The 17177-nt window shown below is 40.2% G+C and overlaps 1 protein-coding gene across 1 annotated transcript in view; it reads right to left on the bottom strand.

The window, feature by feature from the left end:
- The window catches only part of RFC1 (replication factor C subunit 1), a 72345-nt gene extending 56639 nt beyond the window's left edge, over positions 1–15706 (bottom strand). The window contains exon 1 of the mRNA XM_079770044.1: positions 15445–15706. Coding sequence (XP_079626170.1) covers positions 15445–15447 — 3 coding nt within the window. The 5' untranslated portion in view covers positions 15448–15706. The remainder of the gene's footprint in view (positions 1–15444) is intronic.
- Between the last annotated feature and the right edge of the window lie 1471 nt (positions 15707–17177).

The raw sequence follows: 17177 nt of genomic DNA, 5'->3' as shown, positions 1-17177 counted from the left end.
CCCTCTTATGTAAATTTCCCAATTTAGGAAAGTCACAAATTTATACTAATAAAAGCGTCGGCCTGTGGACTGCAGAGTCCTAGGTTTGATTCCAGTCAAAGGCACGTACCTTGGGGTTTCAGGCTTAATCCCTGGCCCTGGACGAGTCAGGGCTCATGTGGGAGGGGAGGCAACCAAACAATGTGTCTCTCTCACATCGATGTTTCTCTCTCTGTGTCCCTCCTCCTTCCTTCCACTCTAAGAATCAATGGGAAAACATCCTCAGGTGAGGAGTAACAACAACAATAACAAAATACTGTTTATGGAATGGATACATCAGCTATGAAACAGGGACATTTGTGTCAGGTGCTAAAGAAGAGATGGATGATTTGACCCAGTGATCCCACTTCTAGGAATATATCCTAAGAAACCCGAAGCACCAATCAGAAAGAATGTATGCACCCCTATGTTCATAGCAGCACAATTTGCAATAGCTAAGATCTGGAAACAGCCCAAGTGCCCATCAGTAGATGAGTGGATAAAAAAGCTATAGTACATTTATACCATGGAATACTATGCAGCAATAAAAAAGAAGAATATCTTACCCTTTGAGACAGCATGGAGGGACCTAGAGAGTATCATGCTAAGTGAAATAAGTCAGTCAGAGAAAGACAAGTATTACATGACTGCACTCATATGTGGAATCTAAGTAACAAAATAAACTGATGAACAGTAAATCCAGAGACATGGAGCCGAGTGTGGAATCTCAGAGGGAAAGCAGGGGAGGGTGGGTGGGTAGGAGGTAATCAACCAAAGACCTTGTATGCATATATGCATAACCCACTGACACAAACAATAGGGTGCTGAAGGCCTGAGGCAGGGGCGGTCAGGGGGTCAATGGGGGGGGGGGGGGGGAGGAGACATATGTAATACTTTCAACAATGAAGAGTTATTTAAAAAAAGAGGAGGGCCGGGACCGGTTTAGCTCAGTGGATAGAGCGTCGGCCTGCGGACTGAAGGGTCCCAGGTTCGATTCCGGTCGGGGGCATGTGCCTTGGTTGCGGGCACATCCCCAGTGGGGGTTGTGCAGGAGGCAGCTGATCGATGTTTCTCTATCATCGATGTTTCTAACTCTCTATCCCTCTCTCTTTCTCTCTGTAAAAGATCAATAAAATATATTTAAAAAAAAAAAAAAAGAGGAGGAAGAAGAGGAGGAGGAGGAGGAAGAGGAGGAGGAGGAGGAGGAGGAAGAGGAGGAGGAGGAGGAGGAGATGGAGATAGGTAACAAAGAAAGCCACAGTCTTCTGTATAACTTGCACAGAACTGAATTTGAGGCTGACAACTACTTACATTACTGCTTCTGGAGGAAATGAGAATTTCACATTAGATTTTCACTTTTGACAATATCAAGTGATTCTTCATTTCAAACAATGGTGATTATGTAAAACACAGACACACAGGCACAGAGTGCACATGCACCATGGAAATACCAAAACTGAAGATTAATAATCAGGTTTAAAACAGCGGTGTTTTTCAATGTTTTAGAACCACAAACGCTTAAAACCACAAAGAGAAAAAAACAATTCAGGAAATGAAATTGTTGGTAAGGTTGAGTAACTGCTGAGCTCTGAGTTCGGTCTGTACCACACTGCTACTCCTCCACATTGTGACAACCTTTCCTTCCCAAGTAATTCTATTCACACCCCCTGTCCCATCCTTTCCCTTTAGTCTGCCCTACGGCCCCACACTCCCCATGCCTTATCCCTGATGGCAGCAGAAGAGTTAAAGAAATCACAGTTGATCCAACTCAACACACACTAAAAATCTAAGCTTTTGGAGAAGAATTTTCATCAGAATGAAAGCCATTTTACTCATACCTTTTTAGTATTACCTCTAATGTGAGCAGCCATCTTGTGTATAAACATCTAAAAGGCAAAGGTCGCCAATCTGGCCTTACTTTATAGAATGTGACTTCACCTTAGTCTTCACTTTAGTTTTCTGTTTAGTATTCCAGGTCTTCAAAGATTTAAAAAACTGTTTAAGAACAAGTCCAGTGGCTAATCATATTCCCAAATAATTGAATCTAAACAGCAGAATAAGCAGGAAAAGGCATAAAATTTTTAATTTACTTTTGCAATCTTGGCAAAGAGAAGGCCTTCCAAGCAAAACATCAAGGCTAGAGACCATCCATAAAAACAGATCTGACTACATAAAAATAAAACAAAAGATGCCATAAACAAAGTTAAAATACAAGCAACTAATTTGAAAATGTCTACAAACATCCATATATATAAAAGGCTAATATGCAAAGTATCACCTCGGGAGTTTGACCGGGAGACCGGGAGCTTGATCGCTCGCTATGACATGTGCTGACCACCAAGGGGCGGTGTGGAATGAAGGGAGGCCCCAGCTGGCAGCCGGCAGCCAGGGAAGGAAGGCCCCTGCCAGCAGCTGGAAGGCCCTGATCAGCCCTGATCTCCGGCCAGGCCTAGGGACCCCCACATGTGCACAAATTTCGTGCACCGGGACTCTAGTGTTATATATAAAAGGGTTCCTACAAATCAATAAAAGATAAACCAATAAAAAATAAATAAAAGCTACTAATAGGCAAATTATAAAAGAAATGCAAATATCCAACATAAAAAAGATGCTCAACTTCACAAAAAATAAACAGATAAATTAAAACTGGATTACTTTTCTCTAAGTTTTAAAAGACTGATAAAATGCCCAAACTTGTCATGAATGTTGGAAAACAGACGTTCACACACTACAAATGCTGATAAAAGTAAAAATTGGTGCAACCTTCTCAGAAGACAATCCAGCAATAATATCAAAATTATAAATGTGCACACCCTTTGTCTCAATATTCCATTTCTAAAAGAAATGGTAAAAGAAATAAAGATACTTTTATTTGGTGAAACCAAAAGAGAGTTAATAATTAACTCTTCTTACTTCTTTATTTAACAAACTGGTCAGTTCAAAGAATGCAAAAAATGTAGGCAAAGATCACATAAAGTGAAAACAAATTTTAGCAGAGATAGCTAATAATAAGTTTTTCGTGATTTTACTTAGAGCTATTGGACATAGATTTATCTCTTTTGATGATCATATATAGTAAACGGGGCAAATATAATGACACATCTCCATTTTATAGATAAGTGGAACTGTAAGTCAAAACACACACAGGCATTTTGTGTTTTGCCACTTATTACTGATGAATTACTTGATTTCTCTGCCCCTTTGTTTCCTCGTGTTGCCACCTACCTCAGTGGATCCCTATGGAAATTAAAGGTGGCCCACCAAAACCTCCAGAATGAAACCTGATCCTCCTATTCCAAATCTTTTTCATAGTTTTCAACTTGACCACGCCTGCCCCTTCACAGTTGTCCTGTAATTCTAAGGATCCATACAAAAGTAGCCATCCCTCTACAATTAGGAACATTACCTTTCCCTTCTGATTATTTCTGATACATTTGATCCTGTATGCTTACAGACAGGCACTGTGCCAGGGACTTAAGATGGGAACAGGAAATAACACTCATGGAGGTACCTGGGTGACAAATTAGTATATAAAGAATTAAGTATGGAACAGTCCTAAGGGCTAATCACAAGACTAAGAGCAATAGAAGCACCTGACACAGAGTGCCTCAGGGACAGCTTCTCAAAAAAGCCAACACCAAGAAATCAGTATGGAGGGTTCTCAAAAAGTAAAAAATACAACTACCATATGACCTGGCAATCCCTCTTCCAGTGTTTACCCAAAGAAATCCAAAGCGCTAGTTCAAAAAGATATATGCACCCCTATATTCATTGCAGCTACATTTATAATAGGCAAGATATGGAAGGCATGAAAGTGTCCATAGATAGATAACTGGATAAAGATGTGGTACATATATAAAATAAAATATTACTTGGCTATAAAAAAGAATGAAATTTTACGACTGCAACAACATGGATGGACCTAGAGAATATTATTCTAAATGAAATAAGTCAGAGTAAGACAAATACCATATAATTTCACTTATATGTGGAATCTAAACAAATCAAACAAATAAACTCACAGATACAGAGAAAAACTGATGCTTGCCAAGTGGAAGGGAGTACTGGGGGGCTACGTGAAAAAGGTGAGGGGGCTAAAAAGTTCAAATCAGCAGTTACAAAATAGTCACAGGGATGTAAAGTACAGCTTAGGGAATAGGGAACACAGTCAATAATATTTTAATAACTATGTATGGTTTCAGGTGGGTACTAGACTTATTAGGGGAATCATTTAAGTTATACAAATGTCTAACCACTATGCTATACACCTGAAACCAATATAATATTGAATGGCAATTGTAATTGGAAAAAAAAAAAGTATTTAAAAAAAAAAAAAAAAAAGGAGCCCTAGCTGGTTTGGCTCAGTGGATAGAGTGTCGGCCTGCGGACTGAAGGGTCCCAGGTTTGATTCTAATCAAGGGTGCATACCTGGGTTGCAGGCTCAATCCCCAGTAGGAGTAGTACAGGAGGCAGCCAATCAATGATTCTCATCATTGATGTTTCTATCTCTCTCTCCCTCTCCCTTCTTCTCTAAAAATCAATGAAAATATATTAAAAAAAAAAAAAAAAGGAACCAAGGAACCTGCCCTGGGTCCTAAAATGATTGTAAGATCATTTTGATAGTCACAGAAATCTAAATTTAAATACACTGCTGTAAGTTCCATAAAGCAGGTTTGTCTATCTTACCACTATATCTCAGGCACAGGGTCAGCACCTCAGATGACTAAACGCTTAATTAATATTCATTGAACACATGAGCAATTATTCCTGAGGTCACTGACCTTCACACCTGGGCTCAGAGATATTCTTAATCATGTAAAATAAAATTCATGGTAGATTTGTTTTTAAAGATTGTATATTAAAAGAATCTTTCATTAGGATTAAATTTTTGCTGTGATTTTACCAATTGCTTTAAGAAATTTTAAGTATTAAACTAACACTTATTGTGTATTATTTCTGAAGTAAATTATTAAAGTTGACTTATAATTGATCCTTATAATATGGACTCTTGTCATATTATTATATTGTGGCTACAAAAACCAAAATACTTTCACTTTTAGTAGGATACTTCCTCTTCTTAAAATTTGTTTTTAGTCAAAGAAATTTTTTTTAGAAAAATCAGAAATATCTTTATAAAATCACTATTAATGATAAGTAAAGTCAAACACAGGCCTCAAGAACTTATCTAAGGAAGATACCCGCAAGTGAAAAAAGAAATGCAGTTTGAATAATCTTTGAATAACAGTTTCAAGCTGAAAATAATTTTAAGGGCCTGCATCAACTTCCTCCATTCAATCATTCATTTATTCATTCACCAAATATTTAGTGAGAACCTTTTTTGGGCTGAGAACTATTCTTTGTGCTTGGAATAAACAAAACGGCAAAAATCTCTGTTCTCATGGAGCTTTCATTCTATTTTCCGCTTTTGGTCTTTCTGCCTTTAGAAAGTGAGGCAGAACACAGGAAATAAAGAATAGACCAAATAAAGCACAGCGGGGGAACAGGAATGGGGACTGGATGATTCTGGGGAGTACAGTGAATAGAAACCGCTTCTCCTGCTTGCTCTGTAATCTATTCAGTATACCTCAGAGGCTGCTCCCAGGATAATGAAAGACCCATTTTCATTCTTACTTGTGTCAAGATAGATGTGTAAGATTCTGAAGTTATAATATTTATATCATGAGCCTTAAACTACTCTTTCAGTGAAATACTGTATCACAAAAAGTTTTCAGGTACCTGATCAAAAAATATAAAACTGGCAAAATTAAACAGAAAATGTTTATCTAATTTAGGTTTAAAATAAATAAGTTCTTCAAACCTCCTTGGGATAACTGAAGCATTTGAAACTGTTTATGCCCTATCTAATAGTTTATTTCAGCCTTTTGACATTTTCACCAGGGCTAATGTACTATGATTACGGTTTTTATTCATCAAGAAATCAAATTTTACAACTGACTCCTGGATCTTAAAAAATCATATTTAAACTACTCAAATAAATGTTGAGTTTTTTTTTCAATCCTCACCCAAAGATATTTTTTTTAAATTGATTTTTAGAGAGAGAGGAAGGGAGAAGGAGAGAGAGAAACATGCATCAGTTGCCTCCCCTACGTGCCCCAGCCAGGGATCAAACCCGCAACCTGGGTATGTGCCCTGACCAGAAATCGAAACCACGAACCTTCAGTGAACAGGACGACACTCAAACCAACTGATGAACCACACAGGCCAGGGTTGAACATTGAAATTAAGCTCACATCAAAAATACTAGTAGACCTACAACTTAAAAGAGTAAATACTGTATTTCTCTAGGCTAATTATTCGTTTTCATTAAATGTTCAACAGCTCAGACATAAAGTCATGCAGAAAGGATTAGAGGTGTTTTTATACCAATAAGTTTTATATTCTAGTTCATTCCTTTTTTTGGAATTACAGTTTATTTGTACTTATTCATTCATTTACTGAAAATGTGCCATGTGCCAGGCACTATACAGCAATTGCCTATCCTTGTGGCCCCTATCTTTGCCGAGCTTATATGCTAGTATAGAAAGCTGTCAATAACAGGTTGCCTATTTATTAAAAATATGCCAAACTGTGTGCCAAGGAAGCAAAGTAGGTCTTTTCACTAACCATACCAGTCATTTTTATACAGGTCTGCATTCCGGACCTCCTCTGAGCTCCATCACGTAACATCTACTCGATACATCTCTGTCCAAATGTCCAAAGGTCCCTCCAACTCCTAACATCCAAAACTAAGCTCATATTCCGCCAAGACATGTTTCTATTCCCTTATTCCCAACCTCACACATAGTACAATCATTCACCCAAAACAGAAAATGAGCACTGCTTTTCCTCCTAGCTCTGACCCTCTACCTAATCATCCTATCTAACCTATGTCCCAAATACTGCTGTCCTCTTCCCTCTGTTTCCATTGCCCCTGCCCTGATTCAGGGCTCCATTTATTTATTTAACAAATCCTTACCTAAATAAATGATTTAAGCGCCTTTAAAAAATTAATTATGCCCTAACTGGTTTGGTTCAGTGGACAGAGTGTCGGCCTGCGGACTGAAGGGTCCCGGGTTCAATTCGGGTCAAGGACACATGCCCAGGTTGTGGGCTCGATCCCCAGTAGGTGTCATGCAGGAGGCAGCCAATCAATGATTCTCTCTCATCATTTTTTTTTAAATATATTTTATTGATTTTTTACAGAGAGGAAGAGAGAGGGATAGAGAGTTAGAAACATCGATGAGAAACATCGATCAGCTGCCTCTTGCACACCCCCTACTGGGGATGTGCCCGCAACCAAGGTACATGCCCTTGACCGGAATCGAACCTGGGACCCTTGAGTCCGCAGGCCGACGCTCTATCCACTGAGCCAAACCGGTTTCGGCTATTCTCTCTCATCATTGATGTTTCTATCTCTCTCTCCTCCCTTCCTCTCTGAAATCAATAAAAATATTTTTAAATTAACTTATTTAATTCACAAAACCCTACGAAGTTTTTTAACCTCAATTTACAGATGAGAAAATTAATAATGGCAACAATACATTCTCCAGTAAAAGTTTTGAAATTTAAGTTGCTCCTAAATGTAAGCAAAAAGACTCTTGCATTTTCCTACCCTAAGGTGCAACTAACAATTCTACAACACTGTCAGAGAGAAGCAATGCCCATCAAGTGACCCAAGTGCGATTTTAATAAACATGTGCCAAGACAAAGTACCAGACTTTTCCAAGTACTCAGAAAAACAAATTTTCAAAAGTCTATTATCCAAGGACTTAAACATAAAACGGGAAACCATAAAAATCTTAGAAAAATCCATAGACAGCAAAATATCAGACATATGTCATAGCAATATCTTTACCGATACAGCTCCTAGGACAATGGAAACTAAGAAGAAAATAAACAACTGGGACTACATCAAAATAAAAAGCTTCTGCACAGTAAAAGAAACCATCAACAAAACAACAAGAAAGCCCACTGCATGGGAGAACATATTTACCAATGTTATCTTTGATAAGGGTTTAATCTCCAAAAATTTACTGGGAACTCATACAACTTAACAAAAGGAAGATAAATAATCCAATAAAAAAATGGGCAAAGGACCCAAACAGACACTTTTCAAAAGAGGACATACAGAAGGCCAAGAGAGATATGAAAACACTAGAGGCCCAATGCACGAAATTCATGTAAGGGGCTCGGCCCTCGCAGCCCCGGCTTCATCTGGAAGGTCGGTCTGCTGTTCTGTTTAATTAGCATATTAGCTCTTTATTATATAGGATTCTCAAAGTCACTAATCATCTGAGAGATGCAAATCAAAATGACAATGAGATACCATCTCACACCTGTCAGAATGGCTATCATCAACAAATCAACAAATGACAAATGCTGGAGAGGATGCGGAGAAAAAGGAACCCTTATGCACTGCTGGTGGGAATGCAGACTGGTGCAGCCACTGTGGAGAACAGTATGGAGTTTCCTCAAAAAATCAAAAATGGAACTCCCATTTGACCCTGTAATCCCACTTCTAGGAATATATCCCAAGAAATCAGAAACACCAATCAGAAAGGATATATGCACCCCTATATTCATAGCAGCACAATTTACAATAGCTAAGATTTGGAAAGAGCCTACGTGCCCATCAACAGATGAGTGGATTAAAAAACTGTGGTACATCTATGCAATGGAATACTATGCTGCTGTAAAAAAGGAACTCACCATTTGCAACAGCATGGATGGACCTAGAGAGCATTAGGCTAAGCGAAATAAGCCAGTCAGAGAAAGATAAATACCACATGATCTCACTCATTTGTGGAATATAGTGAAGAACATAAATTGATAAACAAAAATAGAGCCAGAGTCATAGAAGCATCAAACAGATGATCCAACTTAAGAGGGAAGTGGGGGGAGGGGGTGTTAAGAGATCAACCAAAGGACTTGTATGCATGCATATAAGCATAACCAATGGATACAGACAGTAGGGGGGTGAAGGCATGTGCTAGGAAGTGGGAATGGCTCCTCAGTCCACACTGAGGAAAGCTATCAAAATATCTTTAATTTCAAAAGGCCAAAGTACAAACGTTGATATATATTTATTCTGACATATAACCAAACAGCTCTAATTACTTTTTTAGACTGCTAATGTCCTCAATCAATAAATAAATTATACTTATCAAAATGCAAAAAAAGAAAGCAAATTATGTCACTGTCTTCATTTACCTTTGAAGAATAAGTAAGTACTGCAGTGCTCTGAAGATTAGTTGCCAAAATATTATATTTCAGTTTTTATTTTTCTATTTTGAGAACAAAGAATTATAAAAGTTTGATTGTTTTTACATAGTATACCAAATCCACAAGCACAAACTGATTAGCAACAACACATTTCATAAAATCTATTCAAATGCAAAAATTTTTTATCTTAAAAACCACCAAAATGCTAAATTATATCTAATATATTTTTCTGATATAACCAGTAGCAGCAGAGACAAATTATGAGAAATAATTTTAAATTATTTAAAATTATGTTAAGACCTTATACTCTGAAAGCAAAAAGCTGTTGGAATGCTTTCGCATCACGTTAGGAATAAGGCATGCCTTTTGTCACTTCTAACCAACATTGTACAAGTTCTAGCAAAAGCAAGTAGGCAAGAAAAAAAGAGAATAAAATAAAAAGCCCTTAGATTGGACAAGAAGTAAAATTATCTCTATTTGCAGATGAAATAATCTTATATATAAACAAATCCACTTTAAAAACCATTAGAATTACTAAATGAGTTCAATAAGGTTGCAGGATGTAAGATCAACATACAAAAGTCAACTGTATTTCTAAACTCTTGCAATGAACAATTCAAAAGTGAAATTATAAAAACAATTCCATATACAGTATCATCAAAAAGAACAAAATACAGCCCAGCTGGCATGGCTCAGTGGTTGAGCATCAACCTATGAACCAGGAAGTCATGGTTCAATTCCCTGTCAGGGTACATGCCCTGATTGTGGGCTCAGTCCCCAGTGTGGGGCGTGCAGGAGGCAGCTGATCAATTATCTTTCTCATCACTGATGTTTCTCTCTCTCTCTCCCTTCCTTTCTGAAATCAATAAAAATATTTTTTAAAAGAACAAAAAACACAGAAATAAACTTTAAAAAAAGAAGTATAAAAGACATACTCTAAAAACTATAAAACATTGTTTAAAGAAATTAAAGAAGATCTAAATAAATGGAAAGATATCCCATGTTCATGGATCACAAGACTTAATACTGTTAAGATGGCAATACTCCCCAAATTGATTTACAGATTCAAAACAATTAGTATCAAAATCCCAGCTGGGTTCTCTGCTGATTTTAGAATTAATATTGAAATTAAGGGGCCCAGAATAAGCAAAACAATCTTGAAAAAAGGAATAAAGTTGGAAGACTCACATTTCCCAATTTCAAAACTTATCACAAAGCTACAATAGTAAAGACAGTGTATTGTTAGGATAGACATACAGATCAATGAAATAGAATTCAGAATCCAGAAAAAAACAACCCTCACACTTTAATGGTCAACTGATTTTTTACCATTAAAAGGATGCCAAGATAAATCAATGGGAAAAGAATAGTGTGCAAATGGTGCTGGGGCAAGTAGATATGCAAAAGAATAAACTTGGATGGATCACTACTTCATACTATATACAAAAATTAACTCAAAATGAATTAAAATCCTAAATGTAAGAGCTAAAACTATAAAACTCTTAGAAGAAAACATAGGCATAAATATTCATGACCTTGGATTAGGCAATAGTTTCTTAGCTATGAAACCAAAAGCTCTAAGGAAGTGATGACTGAGACTTGAATGAAAAACGCAGAGATATGCAAGGATCTGAGGGAAGGTTATTCAAAGGAGAAAACAGCAAGAACAAAAACCAAGACAGAGCCAGCTTAATATACCCAAAAAACAGAGAGATGAGATCACAGAGGCAGGTAGGGACCTTACAGGCCAAGCACCAGTATATATGACAAAAGCTGCATTACAATAGGGTCACAGCACTTCTCCAGGAGGAGCATTCACATAATAAACCAAAATGTGAGAGGTGTCCCCTAGAGTGGGGCAAGGAAACAGATCAAATTACAATGTATTTTTATTTACCTGACAACTCTTCAAAAAGGCTATCCCATAAGTCTCCTGTGTATTTAATTAAACCTTATTTCTATATTTTCAATAAATACTTATACCAGCCAATGAAAATTATATATACTGACTTCTTAAAAATGGCATCTCTTGGGTTTTATTTGCATTTTGACCAATTAATTAAATCCTCATAGCAATCCAAATTGTTTACATGGCTTCTTATTTTACAACCATACCTCAGAGATATTGTGGGTTCAGTTCCCGACCACCACAATAAATTATCACAATAAAGCGAGTCGTAATCTTTTTGCTGGTGGAGGGTGTTGCCTTCGATTTGTAAAAAAAAACAACATCTATGAAGCGCAATATAGCAAAGCATAAAAAAAACGAGCTATGCCTATATTCTTTTTATTTTCAATTTTACTTCATTTCCTTTAAATAGACATTATATTCATATGTTTCAAAAAGAATAAGAAGGCTCCCTCCCACCTTTCCTCTGACACAAACTTCCCATCTTTGCAGGCAACAAGTGTTATGTATTAATTGTGTATTCTTCCTGAGAGATTTTATCTTCAAACAAGTATGTATATATTAGAGGCCCCGTGCACGAAATTCATTCCTCAGCCTGGCCTGCACCATCTCCATTCCAGGACCCCTCAAGGGATGTCCGAAGACCAGTTTAGGCGGCCGTTGGACATCCCTCTCACAATCCAGGACCGCTGGCTCCTAACCGTTCACCTGCCTGCCTGTCTTATTGCCCCTAACCACTCTGCCTGCCTGGTTGCCCCTAACTGCCCTCCCCTGCTGGCCTGGTCGCCCCTAACTGCCCTCCCCTGCCAGCCTGGTCACCCCTAACTGTCCTCCTCTGTCGACCTGATCTCCCCTAACCGCTCTCCCCTGCCGGCCTGGTCACCCCAATAGCCTCTGCCTCGGCCACCACCACTGTGGCTTTGTCCAGAAGGATGTCTGGAAGATGTCCAGTCTAATTAGCATATTGCCCTTTTATTAGTATAGATTCTTTTCTCTCGTTTACTGTATAAAGTTGTAGCATACTTCACGTATTTTCTGAGCCTTACTTTTTTCACTAAATTAGCTTGGCAATTGTTTCATAGCAGGGCATAAAGTTTTTCCTTTTTTTTTTTTTTTAATATGTTCTTATTGATTTCAGAGAGAGGAAGGGAGAGGGAAAGAGTTAGAAACATCAATGATGACAGAGAATCATTGACTGGCTGCCTCCTGCACACCTCCCACTGGGGATTGAGCCCACAACCCAGGCATGTGCCCTGACCAGGAATCAAACCATGACCTCCTAGTTCATGGGTCTACATTCAAGCACTGAGCCACACATGGGATATCAAGCAAGTTTTTCCATTTTTAATGGCTGCATAGTATTCCCGTTTGTAGGTATAGCATTTTATTCTCTTATTGATAACTTCTAATTCAAAAATATTTGAGAAAAAATGCAGTTCCCAGGACAAGAGATGTTAACCTGGTATATATGAAAAGGCTTCAGAAAATATGTAAACCCCCTAAAATAGTATATATATGTACCCATATGCATTTCTGTAGGCCGAATATTTGCATACCATTCAAAATATCAAAGGGACATATGACCCAAACCGAAGTTAAAGACTACTATACTAGAACTGGTATACAAATGTCTAAGATTTTGCTACTTTTTGTACTAGAGACAGGAAAACTAAATTACTTTTTTAAATTGAGTTTGAGAGAGAGAGGATGGGAGAGGAAACTCTAATGTGAGAGCAAGACATGGATAGGCTGCCTCCTTCACGGCCCCCATCAGGGATCAAGCCTACAACCCGGGCATGTACCCTGACCAGGAATTGAATCTGGAACCAGAAAGACTAAATTAAGTATCAATATGATCCAAAATTCTTATCTACATTATTGAACATTATTAACTGCTGTTTTCAATTAACAAAGAGCAAAACTGACCAATTTGACTTCTTTTCTTACAAGGGCTTTGTTTTTCATCTGCACCATGAAAAGAAATTCTAAAGAAAAAAAATAAATGCAATGTAAAGTATCTCTAACAGGTGAAAATGATCAAATGAAAGTTGACTATACAAGTTGTTGTTCATGGTAACTAACAACAGAGGCATCTCTGATGCCCCTTAAACTCTACGTAATATTCCATAAAGAGTCCTTCCTGCCCTAGCTGGTTTGGCTCAGTAGATAAAGCATTGGCTTGAAGACTGAAGGGTCCATGCCGAAACCGGTTTGGTTCAGTGGATAGAGCGTCGGCCTTCGGACTCAAGGGTCCCAGGTTCGATTCCGGTCAAGGGCATGTACCTTGGTTGCGGGCACATCCCCAGTGGGGGGGGTGCAGAAGGCAGCTGATCGATGTTTCTCTCTCATCGATGTTTCTAATTCTCTGTCCCTCTCTCTTCCTCTCTGTGAAAAATCAATAAAATATAAAATAAAAGACTGAAGGGTCCTGGGTTCGATTCCCGTCAAGGGAACATGCCCGGGGTTGGGGGCTCGAACCCCAGTAGGGCACGTGCAGGAGGCAGCCGGTGAATGATTCTCTCATCATGGATTTTTCTCTCTCTCCCTCCCTCTCTCTTACTCTCTGAAATCAATAAAAATATTTAAAAAAAAAAAAAAGAGCCCTAGCCAGTTTGGCTCAATGGATTGAGCATTGGCCTACAAACTGAAAGGTCTCAGGTTCGATTCCGGTCAAGGGCACATGCCTGGGTCGTGGGCTCGATCCCTAGTGGGAGACTTGCAGGAGGCAGCCGAGCCATGATTCTCTCTCATCATGGATGTTTCTCTCTCTCCCTCTTCCTTCCTCTCTGAAATAAATAAAAATATATTTTAAAAAATATATAAATAAAAAAATTTTTAAAAGAGTCCTTCTTGAGTAAATTAGATTATTAGTAGAATGTAAATGTATAATGCCTACCACATGCTAGGCACCAAAATGGAAGCTTTACATATATTATCTTGTTTAATCCTCAAGACAATTATTTAAGGCAGCTGTATTTCCCACCCCCCACCCCCCCCTTTTACAGGTAAGAAGATGGAGGCTTAAAGAGTGTAAAGTTAAGCACCAAACCACAAACTGATTAAATGGCACAACACTAAAACATCCCCTCACTCTCACCTTCAAGACTCCAAATCTCATCAACTTTCCACAATACTATAGTGCCTGAAGTATGATCATTTTATGGAGGGGGTATAAACTAGTGGTCAGAAATCCCTAGGTTCTAATTCTAATTAAACAATGTATTAGTTGTTTGACAAATTGTTGAAACTCTGAAAGCCTTCTTTACCATCTATAAAACTAGATTGCTGTGAGGTTTCAGTGAGAAAAGGTAGTAAAACAAACAGATCACATTCTGACCTGAAGAAGATACTCCAAGGTAGCTATCATCATTATTTTATCCCTCTTGGAGAAGAAACAGAGCTACAAGGTTTCCCAATCCAGCATAAAAAATTTCCCCCCACAATGCTGGCATTGTGACAAACTGAAGAATGATTGGAGAGATTATATCTAATTATTCAGTATATTCTGGTGTAATGAACATCATAGATTGTCCTTTGAATTAAAATATCTCAGTCTGTTTTGACGGCTGCATAATTATCTCACTCTTCATTTAAATGCTTTATGCACAATCCTGCACTGAGGTTTCTGGGTTGTTGCTGTGAAGATTTTAACATCAGGTGATAAGCGATGACAGCTGTCAAATGTATTACATCTGTTTTACTCTGAGTCGTCCCCATCCACCCTGGCGGCGGGGGGGGGGGGGGGGGGGAGGAGGGGAGAATCGAGTTAACCTTTTGACTTCGGTGCACTCATCAAAACAAAACAAAACACCCTCCCCATGCCCTAGGTCTCCAAACGCCTGTGTGAGGAGCTCCTGATACTGTTAAAAACAAAGTTGAAGGCCTGAGATAATTTATTCATAAGAAGAAAAAAAAAGTTTGTTACATTCCTTTCCCTTATGACCTAAAAACGCTTTGAGCGCTTTACCTAGGACCTAAACCCAGGTCCGGGGCAATGCTGAGCAGGAAAACAACCGTTCTGCGCCCCAAAACCTCCTTCGAGACTCTCTTCCTCCCTCCCTCCCGCCAAGAGTGGAAAAGAGTGCCACCGCCGCGCAGCCCCAAAAGCCCGGCGCGCTGGCTGCCAAGGGAAGCTGGGCGACCGACGCCCGGTGGGTGGTCCCCTCCGTGCCTGGCTCCCCTCGGAGCCGCGCACCCCGTGCCCCCCGCCCCGCCCCTCCACGCCACGAGGGCCCCGTCCACACCCGCCCGCCGTCTCCGGAGCCCAGAGCCGCACGGCCTCCCCGGGGGCTCACCATCGCAGCCCCAGGACACAGCGCGGGCGGGCGGGCCGGCGGGGTGGGGAATCCGTTACCGGAGCTCGGGACCCATTCGCGCCAACCACTTCTCCCTCGCAGAGGAAGGAGGCGGAGGCGCGGCGCCCGGCGATGACGTCAGAGGCGCGCGGCTTCCCGGCGGTGCGGGCCGCGGCGGGAAGTGCGACGTGGACGCCGGGCGGCGCGGGCGGGCCGCAGCCTCGCGAGGAGCGGCGGGACCCCGCGCGGAGTCGCGCCCTGGGGTTCTGGCGGGGGCGCTCGAGGGGAACTTCCGAGTTGGGCTTCCGGAGGAGGGCGGCTCCCCAGGCCCTCCCGGCCTCGCGTTGGCGGCTGCGCTGCCCCCCACAGTAGCTTCCAGCTGTTCCCACCCGCAGGAAGAAATACGTTTAGGAAGGACGTTTCCCATATTGTACTTAAGTCGCTATTTTTAAACAAGAGTTTCACCGAACGGTATTTACTCTGATGTTTATTTTTTTTCATGTTTGGCCCACCGATTGGCTTTTTTCACCTACTAAGTGGAGACCCATAGTTGGAAAACCACCAGGGTAAGGATAACCTTTGGTTATATAGTTCTAGAGGTCACCTGGCCATCACCACCCACTCCATATTACAAATGAAAAATATGAGGCCTAGTCCTGCCCGCGTGGCTCAGAAGCTGAGTGTCGACCAATGAACCAGGAGATCACGGTTTGATTCCGGATCAACCAATGAACCAGGAGATCACGGTTTGATTCCGGGTCAACCAATGAACCAGGAGACCGGGTCAAGGGCACATGCCCTGTTGTGCCCGGATTTCAGGGTGGATCCCGTGTGGGGCATGCAGGAAACGGTGATCAAAGATTCACTCTCGTCATTGATGTTTCTTTCTCCCTCTCCCCTCCTCTCTGAAATAAATTTAAAAATATTTTTAAAAAGAAAAATATGAGACCTAAACAAGCTAAGGAGTCCAGCTTTATTACAAAACTAAGCCAGACTAGGAATCTAGACCTCCAAACTTGCCCTGCCAAGTCCCCCAAAGAGCCCAGTCATAACCAAGGTGCGTCTTTTTTTTTTTTTCTTTATTGATTAAGGTGTTACATATGTGTCCTTATTCCCGGCCATGACCCCCCCCCTCATCCCCCTCACTCATGCCTGCACCCCCCTGTTGTCTGTGTCCATTAGTTAGGCTTATATGCATGCATACAAGTCCTTTGGTTGATCTCTCCCCCTTACCCCCACCCTCCCCAAGGTGCATCTTCATAGAAAAACAATGATTCCAAAGCTTTTGGAGTAAACAGATTTTATATTAATAGATAAGCAACAGAGGTGTGGAATAGAATGTGACATTTGCATACAAGTCTAAGAGAAAACGTAAGACCCTAAGCATTCAGTGGGAAGAGCAGTATCTCCAGCTTCAGTCCTCGACTTTCAAGTCCTAACCCACCCACCCATCCTGTTAGGACTGGCACGTTATCACACCAATATCTCCACCATGAGAGATAGCGAGGTCTCTGGAATACAACAATGGCTAAGGATGGAGAGCTGGTATTTATTAAGCGCCCACTGTAATCTGTGTTAGGCTTACAACTATGGACTGTCCTAGTTTGGTTCGTTTAATCCCCATGATGACACTGTCTACTATTATCCCCGGTTTACAAAGGAGTAAACGATTACTCATGAACAAGGCCTCATTGCATGGGTCCCTTTGAAGCCAATGTGCTAGGGTTCCCAGC

Source organism: Cnephaeus nilssonii (assembly GCF_951640355.1).
Source record: "Cnephaeus nilssonii genome assembly, chromosome: 1".
In the NCBI taxonomy this organism is placed as follows: Eukaryota; Metazoa; Chordata; class Mammalia; order Chiroptera; family Vespertilionidae; genus Cnephaeus; species Cnephaeus nilssonii.
This window is presented reverse-complemented; position numbering and strand designations above follow the sequence as displayed.